The sequence below is a fragment of the Leopardus geoffroyi genome, chromosome D3, assembly GCF_018350155.1.
Source record: "Leopardus geoffroyi isolate Oge1 chromosome D3, O.geoffroyi_Oge1_pat1.0, whole genome shotgun sequence".
Classification (NCBI taxonomy): Eukaryota; Metazoa; Chordata; class Mammalia; order Carnivora; family Felidae; genus Leopardus; species Leopardus geoffroyi.
The window spans coordinates 94,306,073-94,321,534 of record NC_059339.1 but is presented as its reverse complement, the minus strand read 5'-3'; the positions used below and the strand labels follow the sequence as shown (position 1 = coordinate 94,321,534).

Genomic DNA, 15,462 nt, shown 5'->3' with positions numbered 1-15,462 from the left:
TGAGTAGCAACTGAAACAAAAAAGACTGTGATAAAAATTCGCGTCCCCGTAAACGTAACATTCTGAAATGCTAAAGCCTGAGGAATCTGTCACGTTACCGCATCGCGCCTGCAGACCTCGCCTGGGCCGGCCCTCACCTGCCCCCCTCACCGGGCCCTCACCCGCACCGCCTCACCTGGGCCCCCGGCTGTCTGCTGTGCTCCTCTCGCTGGATGCTGTGGCCTCGAGCGTGGCCCGGGGCTCCCGGGGCAGTGGCCGCTCCTGCGGCCCCTCCTCCTCCGGCCTCCTCTTCTCGCTGTCGCTGTCATCACTGCCCTCTCCTAGGATGTCATCCACCTGGCAAAGGGGGAGAGTCAGGGCACACACCCGACGCCTACGACCCGACGCCCACGGCAGGGCGGCGCGGCCCCATCTGGTCCCGACCACGTGCGCTGGCCTTGGGCATAGCTGCGAGTCTAGGTGCGTGCCGGGCCGAGTCCGAGATGGGTGACAGCCCAGACCTTTGCAAGTGGCACGTGAGGTGGGCCAAGAAAGCAGAGAAGGCCCAGGCCGTCCCTCTAGCGGGGGGGGGGGGGGGGGGGGAGGGGGGGCCCCCTCCTGGGATCCCAAGACCCCGAGTGTGACCCTGGGGCAGGACATGCGGACAGCCCGACAGTCACTTCTCGGCGGCAAGACTCTAACAGGATTCTCTCTCCAGTGCGCTAACGAATGCTGTGGTGAAGAGTCAAAGCCTTCTGTTAAAATGCTCATGATCGGGAAGCCGCACTCGACTGCTTTCCAGGAGGCACTCTGGAGTCTGGGGAGGGGGACGGCGGCCGCTGCCAGTGGGGCCCAGCTGTGTCCCCAGAGGCTCAACAGAGGGTGCCTGTCCCCCTGCCTGCTCCAGGGCGCTTCTTTTCTCCCACAGACCTCACATTTCACCTTCACGGACGTGCCACGTGAGGGTGACGGGAACTAACGGCCATGGCCCAGGGTCAGCGCTCCCTGCTCCCCTGCAGCCTGGGGGAGGTCGGCTGCCCAGCAACCTGAGTGCCGGGCCCCCAGGGACGCCCGCTGAGGGGATGGAAGTTGCCTCCTAACAGCCGTCGAATGGCAGCAGGAGCAGTGACGCCGGATTCGGGGGAGCCTGGAGACAGAAGATGGGGTTCTAGACTGCGTCCTGCTTTCCACCTGTCTGACCTTGGTCTCCGTGCCTTCCTCTCAGATCCACCACTCTTTCAGCAAAGACACCGGATGAGATAAGAATCAGGTGGACAGGAGAGAAGAAGGGAAGGAAAAGGAGACAGCACACGGCCACAGCAGACACGTCACGCGTCGTGCGGATTCCTCTGGGTTTCCGAGCACCCGCCTCCAATTCCGCTCTTGGAACACTGTTTTCTCAGAAGGCGATGCTTCCCTGGCGCAGCTGATACTGTTCTTTTTCTTGGTTCTAAGTTAATATGTGATGGAGAAATCGTACGGCCCCCCGTCGGGTGGGCTGGGGGTCGCACAGCCCACGGGCAGCACAGCCAGCCTTTCACAGACCCATTCGCGGTCACAGCAGCCGAGCCCGGCAGGCAGACATTTCTGGACTCCACTCCCAGGCTCCGAAGCTCTGAGGCAACGCCTCTGTGACGTCCTGAACACCCGGACGAACGCCTGAGAAGTGCCAGACTGTGACAAGATGGTAACATCAACTTATTTAAAAAGGCACAAAGTGGAGTTTGGAGACCACCATACTAACACTACGCGTCGCTCAGCCCTCAGTACCCTGACTCAGAGCTGAAGATGTTTCCCCACCCCCCAAAATACCTGAGTAACAGAGTCCACGTGTAGAAACTTTACTCAGAAAAAGCAGTGATGTCAAAAATCCTGTGAGCCAACACAGTAACATTTTTAGGACCTTGAACTGGATCAGTATTTAACAAGTTTATCTGATCTTTGGTATGTTTTGTTGGTTTTTATTTTCATTCATCTGAAAGTATTTTTTTTTAAGTTTGCTTATTTATATTGAGAGAGAAAGCAAGAGAGTTCCAGTGCGTGCGCAGGGGAAGGACAGAGAGGTACGGAGAGAGAGGATCCCAAGCAGGCTCCGTGCTGTCAGCACAGAGCCCAACGTGGGGCTCGAAACCATGAACCGTGAGATCATGACCCGAGCTAAAATGGAGAGTCGGACGCTTACCTGACTGAGCCCCCAGGAGTCCCTTCTCTGATCTTTAAAGCTGCCTAAAGTGGGTACAACAGGAGGAGATGCTTATTGGTCTCTGTCCCTGGTTCCTGACAGAGCCCCCAAGCCCCTTCAACCTGATGGCTGACAGCATCATCCTTTTTCCTAATGAGGCAACTGCAGGTGGGCCTCTGGATGGGGCTGGTCACCAGAGCCCAGCCAGAGCGGATGCCTGGGGCCTGCAGCCCCACCCCCGTCCTCAGGGAGGGGAGGGGGCTGGAGACTGAGTTCATGACCCATCACGCCTCCTCCACAAAGATCCCCAAAGTGCGGGGTGCGGGGAGCTCCTGGGTTGGCGAACGCACCCACGTCCCGGCAGGGTGGCCCGCTCCCAACTCCACGGGGACAGAAGCTCCTACGCTCAGGACCCGCTGGGACCTCACCCCGTGTGGCTCTTCATCTGGCCGTTCCCCTGTGTCCTGTCACATCCTTTATGACACGGTAAGCCACTCAGCGTAAGCAAGTGTGTCCCTGCCCTAGCAAATGATGGAACCCCAATTCGCAGCCGGTTGGTCACAAGTACGGGGGACAACCCGGGACCTCCCCCTCGTGCCTGGCATCTGACGGGTGTGGGTGTGCGGGTCCAGGCAGTGTCGGAGCCACTCAGTGTGGCCCCCACACATCTGGGGAAGAGCAGAGGAGTGCCGTGCTTTCCTGGACGAGTCTCAACAGCTCAGCATGGGCCGGCGGGTAGGACAAGAGCCACTGGGTGTGAGGGCGCCGTTTCCCCAACGGCCAGCCCACCTGCCGCAGGAACCTGGCAGTGGCCACAGCCAAGGCGAAAGCGGGGTCTGTGGGAACCCTGACGGTGCGTTCAAGGCAGCTTTTAGACTTTGTGAACTTGGAACTACAGGGATGTAATGGCAACTTAGATGTTAAATTTTTAAAAAATGCATTAATTCAGAAACACGAGGTTTTCAGCCTATTCCAGGAAAAAATATTCCTTTCCAAGGAAAGGCAAGTGGTGAGACGTATTTAACTCACGAAAACTTTGATTTTTCCCACCAACAACTGGGTGGCGCCCCGAGGAACCTCCCGGCAAGTCCGGACAACTGCAGCCTCTCCTTACAAAAAGGGTCAAGGGCCTGCCCTCCTGCCCCCCCCGCCAGTCCCGTTCGGGGACGGAGCTGCTCACGCCTCCCCTCCCAGGCAGCGGGCACCCCCACGGGGCCGTGAGCTGCTCTGCACGGACCGCAAGGCCGCAGGGACACCGAGGGACAAAGCCTGTGACTGACAGAGGGAACGTTCCGACATGGAGCAGCTTCAACCCCAGACCCGCGATCCGTCGGTCGCTCACTCCCAAGGAGCTCACTTGCAGGTGTCGGGTCTCGATCAAATACAGAAACAGTGTAGCAACAGCTAACTAAACAAAGCAACAGCTTCATCAACAGGTTATTCACTGCAAGGTCCTTGGAGGTGACCCACGGGGTTTGAGCTAAAGGAATTTGGCAGAAAGCACAGAGCTAATTCTAAGCAGCTACGTTCAGGCGTCGCCGCTACATTCAGTTGGCTGTGCGTACTCTGTGTTGATGCACGAATCTATTAGAATCGTTAGTATTAAATTTTCCTCTGAAAACATTTCAGGCCTTTGACTCTGCATCATACCTTTTCAAGAGAAAGACAGGAACTTAAAAAATCAGGCATTTTATGTCTGCCCACCAAAGTACCATCACTGCCTCGGAGGCCGCGAAGTGACCCATAAAGCGTCAGCAGTGCCGCTGACCGGAAAGAAGTCTCCTCGCTCCTCCAGCGCGGCGGACGGCCAACCAACGCGCGTGCCTGCTCTGCCAGGTGTTTGGAAGGTTCAGAAACATCCTGCACGGCCAAGCTAAAATTGTGGATACATGTCAGAATCTGGTCGTACTCAAGTTATGCTTCAACTTGCTCTCCCTCGTTCTGTTTTACTCATATAGACGTATCTGCTTCAGAACAATGGACACCTTTCCAGGGCTTTCTCTTATAAAAAGGTAACTACACACTTTTTGAAAACCAGTGATCTGCAACGAACCACTTACTTTATAAATACTATTTAAAAGTTGCTAGAATACGTATTTCAGAATCTTAAGAAAGACTTGAAAAGCAAGCGTGTGAAGACAAAAACCTCGCTTTATGGTGAATTAACTACCGAAGTCTCTCAAACAAAAGGCCCACACGCATCACATCAAACGCCCTGGAAACCGTTCCCATCACTCGCCCGAAGACGCAGGCCCACGAGGAGCTGAGGAGACCTAAGGCAGCTGAGGGGGACGGTGTGGGAGGACAGACGCCTGGAACGGTGGGCGGCCCGGCCCACCAGGAGTGGGGACCCTGCAAAACAGGCATGGGTCCCGCACGTGCCTCTACCCCTCCTGCTCGCTCCGGGGCGGAACTCGCAGAGACAGGGACCCGACACCCCCGGACAATCCGCTGTGGGCCACGCGGAAATGACCGTGTTGTACGCGCTGGCTGGGACTAGGGGTGGACAACCGTGCGTCCTGGTGACTCGGGATAGTCGCGAGTCGGATGGAGGGAGACGCGTGTGCAGAAACACGTATGATCGGACTACTCTAAATGACCGGACGAGGTACCAGCCACACGGGTGCACATCTCTGCTCGGCCGCAAGCGCAAGCTTCCCAGTCACTCCAACAGGCGACCTTCTCTCTTAATGAAACTGAAATGGTGTTTAGACACATTAAGCTTTACTTTCCCGCAGATGATGCAGAGAAAAGGGGACAGAGGCAGCGCTGCCCAAGCCCACGTGCTCTGCCCCAGCCTGCCCAGGCCTGGACAAAGCCTGCCGTTCTCTGGGCTGCAGCGGCCCGGGAGCCGGGCACGCGGCCGCCGGCCACAGCTCCTTCTCCGTGGCCTCGGTGTGGCGTGCCTGTTCCCAGACTGACCTCATGGAGTGTACAGGACAGTCTGGGACACGAGAAATAAATCGGATGTATGTCCACGCTATCCTAGTATTAAAAAGCTATCTTCACGTTATTGTCTTCAACCTCAGGTGTTGTTTCTAAAGCTCAGTATTTGTTAATTATCTCAAGATCCCTGGGAAGCTCACGACATTAGTTACAGAGCTGCTGCTTCCTAGAACGCAACAGGACCCCACGTTAAGGCACGAGGAATTCGCTCACAGTGGTTTTTTTGCTGAAACACTTTGGGAAGCCTGCTTGCTCACAGAGATCCCTGAATCTCATACCTGTGTTAGGGGGTCCGCGAGCACCTGCTCCAAATGGAAGCGTGTGAACAGAAAGGTCACTTGGCAAAAGTTACCGAGGTGTCTCTGCCCCTGCCCCACCTCTGTGCCTGATCATGCTCAGCGGTGACCATGAGGCTGCCCAGGCTGTGCACTCATAAGGCGAGCCTCGCCGCCCAAAGTGTTGCACACAGAGGAAAAGACCCAGGCTGTCGTGAAAACAAGCAGCTAAACCTCTGCAAGAACTTACCGCTAACAGAGCGCACGCACACACCCGGGATCAGACACCCCGGATCAGACTCACACGACTCGGCTCAACCACGCCCGGGACTAGCCTCAAGTAACTCTCGAGTAATCTCTGGCCAACAAAAACCAAATCCCACCACACGCCCTGCCCTCACGTCCCTGCCTGGGGCTTCCTCTCCAGACGCGGTCGGCGGGGCCCTTCTCAAACGCGGCCTTTCCCACGCGGCTTGCCGTGGCCCCGGGGAGAAGGGAGCCGGGAGCAGACACAGGTGTACCACGGGACTCCGCTTTCAGGAAATCCGACGACGGGCCAGCCAGTTTACAGCATCAGAAACCAGTAAATTTATGCCTTTAACCAAAGCCTGGAGGTTTTCGGGCACCGTTCCTCCAAGAATCCTGTCTCGCGCCCATCTCCTCCCCCTCTGTGGGACTCGGACGGCCCGCACGCACGCTGAGTGAGGCTCTGATGCCAACCAGATGTGCCCGCGGCTCTGACCGCTGCCTCAGGTGGCAGCTGCAGCCCTGATCGTGGGCCCTTTCCTCCTCCTACCAGCACTGTCTCCTGCCAATTTCGGGGACAAGTGTACAGAGAGTGTATTTTCCAGTTCTGAATTTCCCACCGTCGTTCGTCGTTTTGCATTCGCTCCAAGGCTGCTCCCTTCTCCCCAGGGAGCATGGCCACTGAGATGCCTTAAGGTGCTGGTCTCCAGAGCCCGACGTCGGGGCTGGCTTGTGTGGGTGCCTGCTGCTGCTCACTCAGACTGTGCCCTGGACGCTCCAATACTGCACCCTCTTACCGCCTCTGGGAACACACGCGTGCACTGTAGCAGGTTTAGCCTGATCACAGTGGGTAAGACAGAAAGTCCCGCCTCAGCTTCCGTGGATGCTGTCTTTCCCAAGCCTCTCAGGGTGTGTTCTGTGTCTGTGCTCCTGGAGGTGAGCCTGGGGCCCGGGTAGGCTCCTGTACAGACTAGGGGGGCACTTCTCTCAGAGCACCCTGAGCTGTTGCCCAATATGGTGTAGCTGGGGTGACCCATGGGGCTAAGAGGCAGATAAGGGAGCCTCCATATGCTTTGGGCCACAGGCTCCTGTCCCCAGACCCTCTGTGTTTTGGGTGCCTACCCCAGAGTGGCAATACAGCTCCATGACAGGGGCTGACCCAGAGCAAAGCCTGGGGGAGAGACGTACATCCCTCCAAAATGAGGGCCAGAGCCGGGGACACGAGAAAAAAATGCCCAAAAACCCCACTAGCATCACTTGGCCTTCCCTGCTGCATGGTGCTGACTTCCATGAACCAACTTCTTCCCTCCCTCTCTCTAAGGAATTCTGTGTCTTTTGTTTTTTTTTTTTTTAAGTGAGTCCTAGGCCTAACGAGGGACTCGAACTCATGACCCTGAGATCAAGAGCCGCATGCTCTCCCGGCTGAGCTGGCTGGGCGCCCCCAGGGCCCTGCTGTTCCTGTTTGTGGACCTTAGCTGCAGACCTCACAGGGGGCCAGGGAGGCTGGGGTGGGAGGCAGGGGTTCACCCACCTGGGCCAGCACCGGGGCCAGTGCTGGTTTGTTCTTCCTCCCCACACAGTGTTCCCTGTGCTTCTCAGACGTGTGCTGGGGCATCAGAGACTGGTCCTTTGATTACATATGGCGAACGCTTTGTTTACTTATCTGACTCTAAACTAATTTTGTTTTAATAGGATACTGAACTTTTAACTTTCAAAATAAGTTGTTGTACATTTTAACTTGAAGGACGGAACTTTTCTACTTTGGAGCCACAGCCCACACGTCCCACCATAAAAACTGCTCATCAGCCTCGGAACGGACAGTGAGACCTCCATTCTGCACTTCCCTTGTGTGTTTGCTTAAAATGAACACACATGTGGGGCGCCTGGGTGGCTCAGCTGGTTAAGCGTCCAACTTTGGCCCAAGTCATGATCTTACGGTTTGTGGGTTCAGGCCCCACGTCAGGCTCTGTGCCGACAGCTGGGAGCCTGGAGCCGGCTTTGGATTCTTTGTTTCTCTCTCTCTCTCTGCTCCTCCCCCACTCATTCTCAGTCTCTGTCTCCCAAAAATAAATAAATGTTAAAAAAAAAAAAAAAAGCAAACGAACACACACGTGAATAAAGCTCGCCTATGGAAACCCAAGGCTGTGATGCAGACTCCCGCGGGGACGCGACGCCCTGTGAGGACTTACAGGCAGAACACAGAGCTCCATTAACCCTGTGGGTCCTGCTTTGGACAAAACACGAGTGCATTACTGACCAACCACGACCACAACTAAAACCGTGTCACAGCCACCTGCATGTGCCCCCAAAGCTGGGGTCCTGAGGAGCTTCTGGAATAAAGCTGCTTCATCTCAACATTTTGAAGCCAACGGACAACGTGCCTATTTTATTCAGAATATGTACTTGCTGCCAGATGGGGCAGACCTGCCATCGGGGGTGGGAAGCCGCTCCTGATGCCCGAGTCCCACACCGAGGGAAGCATCGAAGCAGAGGGGGAACGTGCTGGTGTGCAGCCTCAGGCTGAGGTCACCACCCGGCAGCACCCCAGCATCGTGTGACTCCTCCGCCGATAAAATGGGTGAGACCGTTCACATGGATGGACACCAGGGTGCACGCATCTCGTGGACTCTCAGGGTCACGTGGCTCCCGGGGACACTCCGGTTAGCTCGGATGGGCCCCCCTTTAACGCCCCAGACACCAGCACGCCCATGCCCGAGGCCCCACTTCCTCTCAAGAAAAGGACCACTGTGTACAGGCAGGAAAGGTGTGAGCCCACCGCGCATACTTATCAGAAACAAACCTACACGTTCCACAAAACCATGGCATCCGTACCAGAAAGTAAGGCTCGCCGTCTTATGCGTGACACAGAATTGCCGCCACGGCACGAACACGTGGGCGGGCGCGCCCAGCACGTCAGTCTGAACCACAGCACACGGCGAGGTCACCGAGCTTTGGCAGAAAGCGCTGTGTAAACCACGATACACAAAGTATAACCATTCGGCGAGGACTTGACTGGAAACAGAAAGGGGCATGCTAGACTTGCGTATACAGCAGTCCCTCCCTCATCCGTGCAGGGACAGTGCAAACCCCCGTGGACGCCTGAACCCTACACGTGCATTTACGACACGGCTCGTCCACAAGTCAGGCACAGGGAGAGGTTAACAGAAACTAACGGTAAGACCTGACGAGTGTGGTGACGCTGTGAGAACAGCTATCTGAACGCGGCGTGTCTCTCGTAGATTCCCCACCCTTCCTCCTCTCGTGGTCACGTGGGGGAGGTAAATGACAGGGGCGTGCGACGTGCCATCAGGCTGCCGCTGACTTTCTGATGCTGTGGCTGGAGTGCGGTGGGACCAAAACTGCGGAAAGGGAGGCCGTGGCTGAGGGGCGCTGCTGTGGTTTTAGGACCGTCTGGAAACAGTAACCGGAAGATTGTCTCAGACCCTGGTTTGCAAGGATGCTGGTCTGAAACGCCAGCGTGATGTCTGGTGCATGACAAGGACAAAAGCCCAGGGGCGGGCCCTGCAGGACCTAGAACACTTTGTCACCGGTGAGCTGTGCCTCTTGGGTGACTTGAGTGGAGCTCCGGCAGGACAAAATGGGAGACAGAATGAAGGGGACCGGGGCTGCTGGGGGCTGGAGGTTGTGTCTGAGCGCCTTTGATGGACCCCCACCTTGGGACACCCTGGCTGCGGAGCACCTGTCCATGCTGATGACAGGCTGTCTGAAGAGCCCCCTCTAGTGGACTAAAAAAATACAACTACAGTGGCCTCTGAGTGCACAGGTGAGCACGGGGGCATCAGGACACGGTGTGGGTGGTCACAGCGGAGGAAGCTCATGTTGGTCAGTCTTATTTTCTGGGACCTTCGTTTACTGAACTGAGTAAGACACCGGCCTGCTGAGGGTACAGAATCCTGCCAGGGGACCTGAGGCAGATTTCACAATTCCTAGAACCTAACTGTATTTGAAGTAAGTATTGGCAGATAAGCCACTAATGAACTGATACGAGAGACATTCGGTTACTCAACTGAACGTTCCCGATAAATCGAAGAACGAATACACAAAAAGCAGGCCACCCAAGTCTCTAATGCGTACCAATTTCTATGGAAACCAGAACGACGCTGAACAGCAGTCCCCCCTGAATTATCTCAAAAGGACAAAGACCACCAGAAAACAAAAGCAGTCGCACACGTCAGCGGCAGAGACAAGAGCCCCTCTATCACAAGCAGCTCCAGGTGTGGGGAAGCCGCCCGGGATTCTCTCCAAAGATTTACTTCAGAGTCTCCCAAGAGCATCACCCTCCCTCCCTCCCTTCGGCACAGGCCAGAGACCTCGGCCACCGCCTTGCAGCCCGTGACACTCTCTGAAACCTGCGTGCGCAGCACGATCATCACACATCTCCCCCTTTCACCGTCTCTGCTCCCCGCTCCCGATGGCGAACCCAGATCCGTTTGAGGGCAGCGCGCCTCACGAGACCCGGCCGAGCCCACGCGGGACTCTCAGAGCCTCCGCCTCGAGCTCACGGAGCAGCAGCCCAAGACCAGCGTCCGGGGAGGCAGCGTGCCTGCTTTCCAGAGGCATGTCTCCTGCCGCCCGACAACAGGGCTCTGAGGCCCACTCTGGGCACGTGGGTGTTCCAGGAGAAGGGGGCACACGCGGCAACAGGCATCTTCTGACACCAGGGTATCCCTCCTATCAGAGGCACACTTTGCCCAGGATGTCCCCGTGTGGCCTGGCGCAAAGCTGCTGAGACCACCTGGGGCCCCCAGCAGCCAGGTGCGCGGGAAGGTCTCTCCAGCCTCGGCCACGTGCTGGGCAGGAACACCGCCGTACACGGGCACGGTCACGCACGCTCGCTTCCCCGCCGCTCAGTTTCCGACCCCTAAACCCTGCAGCCTCCGGCCCGCCGTGCTTGCCCAGAGCCAGGAATCGGGGAAGAGGAGTGGAGGTGGAGTGTGAGCGCCCGAGCGTGGCACCTGCCTCCCTGTGGGGCTCACGGGACGCGGCCCTCTACTGCCACGGCGGCCCAGGGCTCGCCAGCTCTCAAGTGCCGGGCTGCTCTGGCCTTTGCCACTTCCTACCGCCGGGGAGCCGGATCGAAGGCTCGGAGGCTCCCTTTCCTTTCTCTCAAAGTGACAGAAAGTTGCACGTAGCACTTTCATTTCACGGTAAGATTCCGACGTCCCCTGACCTGGAACAAATACCAAAGTAGCCGTCACTACCTAGCAGGTCGGTGTGTGCGCGTCTGCAGGGTGGCTGGGAGGACGGGGGAGGCACGCGCCAGCGGCCCTCTCCCCCAGGTCTCTGTGGGGTCAGCGACCTGCTGGATCGACCCAGAGATCAAAGAGCAGCGCTGAGGAAATTCTTCCGGAGAAAACGCTTGGGAAACAACAAGAAAAAAGCACCTCCACCAGCTAAATATTCAAAAAATGGCCAAGAAAGGGAATCGACACACCTGCAGACAGGCTCCAAGCGCTGCAAGGTAAACCGGCGACGGAAAGGGACGAGGGCTCCCAGTAAGATTCCGTACCGAACGTGCCACTGACGTTCCCCTACTGAAGATAAACTAAAATGCGCTTTTCTACGCACGGGCCCTCCCACCGGTGGCAACGAGCACGGAGCACGGTGCGGTGCCGGAGCAGAAATCCAGGCGGCCGTGGGGCGGGCCGGCCGGCCGGTGCACGGCTTCCGTCCCAAGCAGAGGGCTGGTTGGGCGTGACAAGGGGCCACGTTCACTCGGACGCGCGACGTGGCTTTCTGCACTGACGCCACCCGCACACCACCTACAGACACACGGAAACCCCGACGGGGGGGCCCCTCCCTCGAGGGTACTGGCCGGGGCAGAAGAGCAGGGGTCCCGGTGCCTGGGGGCCAGCGGGCCTCGGACGGGCTCCTTTCAGGAGATGAAGCACCGGGCACATGACAAAATTACCTGCAGTTTTGGCTGTTTTGTCCCAAACGGAGACCCCTACCGTATTTAACCTCTAATCCAAAATGGATTCACGGCCCTATTATCACTATTCCCACACTTAAGGATCTGAAGAGACAAAAACGCCACCGATGTCGCCTAGAGCCATTTAGTGGCGTAATAACAAGAGCCTGCCGTGAACTGCCAACCGTCACCTGTGTTTTAGAGCCCCCGTGACCCGGGCAGGAGGTCACCTCGGATCTCCCGCTGGGCAGTGCAGGCCGCCGGCGGCCCCGGCCCTGCCCGCCCGATGCCGGGCCCTCGCCAACGGCGGGGTCGGGGGAGCGCGCAGGCACCCCCGGTGGGGCGCGGCCGGGCTTTCCGGGGTCGCCGACGCCCCGACGCATCACTCCAGGCCGCGCCAAATCCGCCAGCGGAAGCGTCCCTGGGCAAGCGAGGGCGGAGCGTGAGCGCGGTGGGCGCCCTGCCCCTGGCGTGCGGCGCCCGCGGGCCTCACCTCTTTGTCCATACTCTCTAAGTCCTCCTTACACAGCGTGTACAGCGGCATGGTCTCTGACATGCTGGGCTGTCGCTTCCTCCCGCCGGGGCCGGGCCGCTCTCCGCGTCGGGTGTCCGGCAGCTCCTGAGCGAGCATCTGTGGTGGCGGCTGAACCACTCTGAAACGAACGTCACAGGGCCCGCGTGAGGAGAGGCGCTTCCACGGCCTCCCGACTCGGAGCTCGTAAACAAGCACAAAGGGCATTTAGTTACGAAAAGCCACCCTGTCCCTCCACGGTCCCCGCGCGCTTCCCTCCCGCTGAAAGTGGACGACCCCGCCCACTACCCCCCCCCCCCCCCCCCCCACAGCACCGCTGCTCTTGGGTCCCTCGGCTCAGAGCGAAGGACAAGACATGAAGAGCTAGGGAGCACGTTCCTAGAAACCAGCAGGAGAGGTACTTATCCTCAAAGTAAGGTCGAGCAAGCCGCAAGAGTTTTTAAAAAAAAAAACAAAACCAACGCAGCACATCTCTCTATTCTGCCCAGAACAGAAAGAACGAGCTGCCCAACTGAAGACACAGGCTGCGGGGACTGAAGTCGGTGCGCCGTCCACCCGGGCACCGGGGAAGGCGACCCAGCATTCCAGCCGCACGGTTCCGCCCATCAATCAAACACGAACACAAAAGACCAGTGAGCACTTCCAGAAGGCTCTTCCCCGGAGCCGATCCCAGGACCGGCCGCACAGCATCTCACGGCGCCCTCGGCACACGCGTCCGTGTCGGCGGCAGGCCCGGAGCACGCGCTCTCAGGTGGGCCACGGGCACGAGGACACTTCCGACCCCACTGTCACCGCCCAACACGTCCGCTCCCTGAGACACTGACGACGCGGCCAAGCCTCCTGATTTTGAAGACGACGCGGGTACGAAGTCTAAGCCACAACACGGAAAAGCAGCGGCTGCGTGTCTAACGAAAGGGGGACTTGTTAGGGACGGACACGAGGACCTGACACCGGGGCCTCGCCAGTGCCGTCCACACCACGCTGCCCGCCGCCCACCCCGCAGCCAAGACCCCCGGGGCGACCGCGGGAAACGGCCACGTACAGTCTCCCTTCGGAAAAGCAGGTGCAGTTTTAATCAGGGAGCGCTGGCCGGCCTACCTCTCGGGCGCTATCCCTCGAAAGGGGGTGATTCTCTTCATCTCGTAAGACACCGAATCGGCCCCCAGGGCGTCTCCCCTCACCAACGACACGCCACACGGGAGGCGGCAGAATTTCCTCCTGTGTTTCCATCCAAGGGCGGAGCACAACAGGCAGGTGCAGAGGCCGGTGGGAGCAAGAGAGTCACAAAAGTGCAAGACAAGCCATTCTTGGCGTTACGTTCCTTTCCCGTTTGGAAAGCAGCTGATACGTTACCGCACAGCTCTTTTACCGTGGTAACGTGCAATGGCTCAGTTTCGTCTAACGTGGGGAGATCTGGTGGACTAAACCCCCAGGACGGAGAGCTCCCTCTTCCCGACCTGCAAGGCCCCCATGCCATGCTGCTCGCAGAGCTCCCCAAAAACGAGACCGTAAATGCAAGAGGAAACGAAACTCCAAAGACTCACGGTCTATTCTGAATCACAAGTTGACTTTACTCCCAGGAAGGCAGCTGGGCCTCCGCCATCCTCCTGGGGGCGCCGGCGGGGGACACAGAGAGCTGACTCGAGGGCTGACGGAAGAGGGCCAGGAGCCAGTGACGCAAAACACCAACGGGCAGACACAAGGCCCAAAGTGGCCTCATCTCTCCAGGAGAAACCCACAGAGGGACCCCGTGCAGAACAGGAAAGCTTCAGACAGTCACTTGCTCTCCCACAGGCCAATACCACACACCATGCCCCCGTCACAGGTCTCAGAGAATGCAGAGTAGGCGGTCAGGATCTTCCTCCGGGCCAGCCGGTAATGAGCACCCCCCGACTACGCAGTGTCCGTGGAGACCCTGGTGGCTGGGGCCGGGACAAGGAATGAGACCCTCACCCCAGGCTGGGAGGTGTCAGAGTCAGACGTTGACGTTCACCTGGTTGTAACATGAACACCCACCCGCCCTGTGTCTGTGGCGACCCTGGGGGGTGACCCGAGGTGACCCTTTGGCCCAGGAGCAACAAGGACCCCAGGCTCCCCACCGGGGACAGGTGCGTCCACCGTGCTGCCGGAGCAGAGCCAGGGGGAGACAGCCAAATGCGAAGTTTGAGTAAGGTCGAGGCTCTCATGACGTGCCGTGAAACCACCCAGGCTTCAGCTGAAAATCACTCGTGGGGCGCCCGGGTGGCTCAGTCGGTTAAGCGTGACCCTCGGTTTCGGCTCAGGTCACGATCTCACAGTTCACAGGATCGCGCTCCTCGTCGGGCTCTGTCTGGGCTGATGGCCTGGAGCCTGCTTTGGACTCTCTCTCCCCACCCCCGACCCCTGCTCCCCTGCTCGTGCACTGTCTCTCAAAATAAATAAATAAACTTAACAAAAAGAAAGAAAGAAAACCCCTTGTCCTCCCAAGAACAGCAAGACCTCAAGCCGAAGGAGGAGGACAGCCGGGGAGGTGCACTCTGTGGGGGCAAAGGTCGGGGACTCTCGGGCACGTGGGACAGCATCGCAATGAAAAGGATTCGACAGGCCGCCAAGCGCCGGTCACGCGGCTGCAGGAGGAGGCCTGGCACAGCCACCGCGGCCGGGGAAGCACCACGGGGCAGCGTCAGCACGAAAACACGCCGATACATGAAAATTTAAAACTGCACTGGACGGGCTCCACGTCACGGCAAAGGGGACAGAGCCTGACGCGTAAGAGAAATGGCTCAGTCTACACATCAGGGAGAAAACAGACTGAAAAGGAAGAAAGAGCAGCCTGAAGAACACGTGATTCAGTACTGGTGTCCAGGAGCCCGGAACGAGGACAAACACGACAGAACTGGAAAAGTCCTCAAAGAACAAGGGCTGCAAACATCCTAAATTTGGGCAAGACATTAAACTTCCAGATTCGAGAAGCTGAGTGGATCCAAAGAGAACACACCTCCGAGTCCACATTAAAACACTCCATCGTCAAACTTCTTATTCAAGACAAGGAAAACACTCTTGAAAACAGCCAAAGAAATGTTACTGGCCAACAAGAGAAACAGAATTCGAATGACAGGCCAAAGACAAAAAACCACGTGATATGAGTACAGAGGAGGCATCTGGAAAAATTTAATATCCATTCAGGATAAAAACTCACAGAAGAATGGGAAGAAAGGGAAATTTCCCCCAATTTGGGAAAAGCATCTACAGAAAAACTACAGGTACCACATCATACTTAAAGGTGAAAAACGAAATGTTTCACCTTAACATCAAGAAAAGGCCCAGGGCGCCTGGGTGGCTCAGTTTGTTAAGCGTCTGACTTCGGCGAAGGTCATGATCTCACGGTTTG

At 57.7% G+C, this 15,462-nt stretch overlaps 1 protein-coding gene across 4 annotated transcripts in view; it reads right to left on the bottom strand.

The window, feature by feature from the left end:
• CTDP1 (CTD phosphatase subunit 1) overlaps positions 1 to 15,462 on the bottom strand; it is a 56,881-nt gene that overhangs the window by 11,747 nt on the left and 29,672 nt on the right. For 2 of the 4 annotated variants that reach the window (XM_045458020.1, XM_045458019.1), the window contains exons 11-12: positions 12,054 to 12,213; positions 176 to 336 (exon numbers count right to left, since the gene is read on the bottom strand). In XM_045458020.1, coding sequence (XP_045313976.1) covers positions 176 to 336; positions 12,054 to 12,213 — 321 coding nt within the window. Of the gene's footprint in view, positions 1 to 175; positions 337 to 12,053; positions 12,214 to 15,462 lie in introns of those variants that run through there. The other 2 variants (XM_045458021.1, XM_045458022.1) reach the window with 2 other exon arrangements.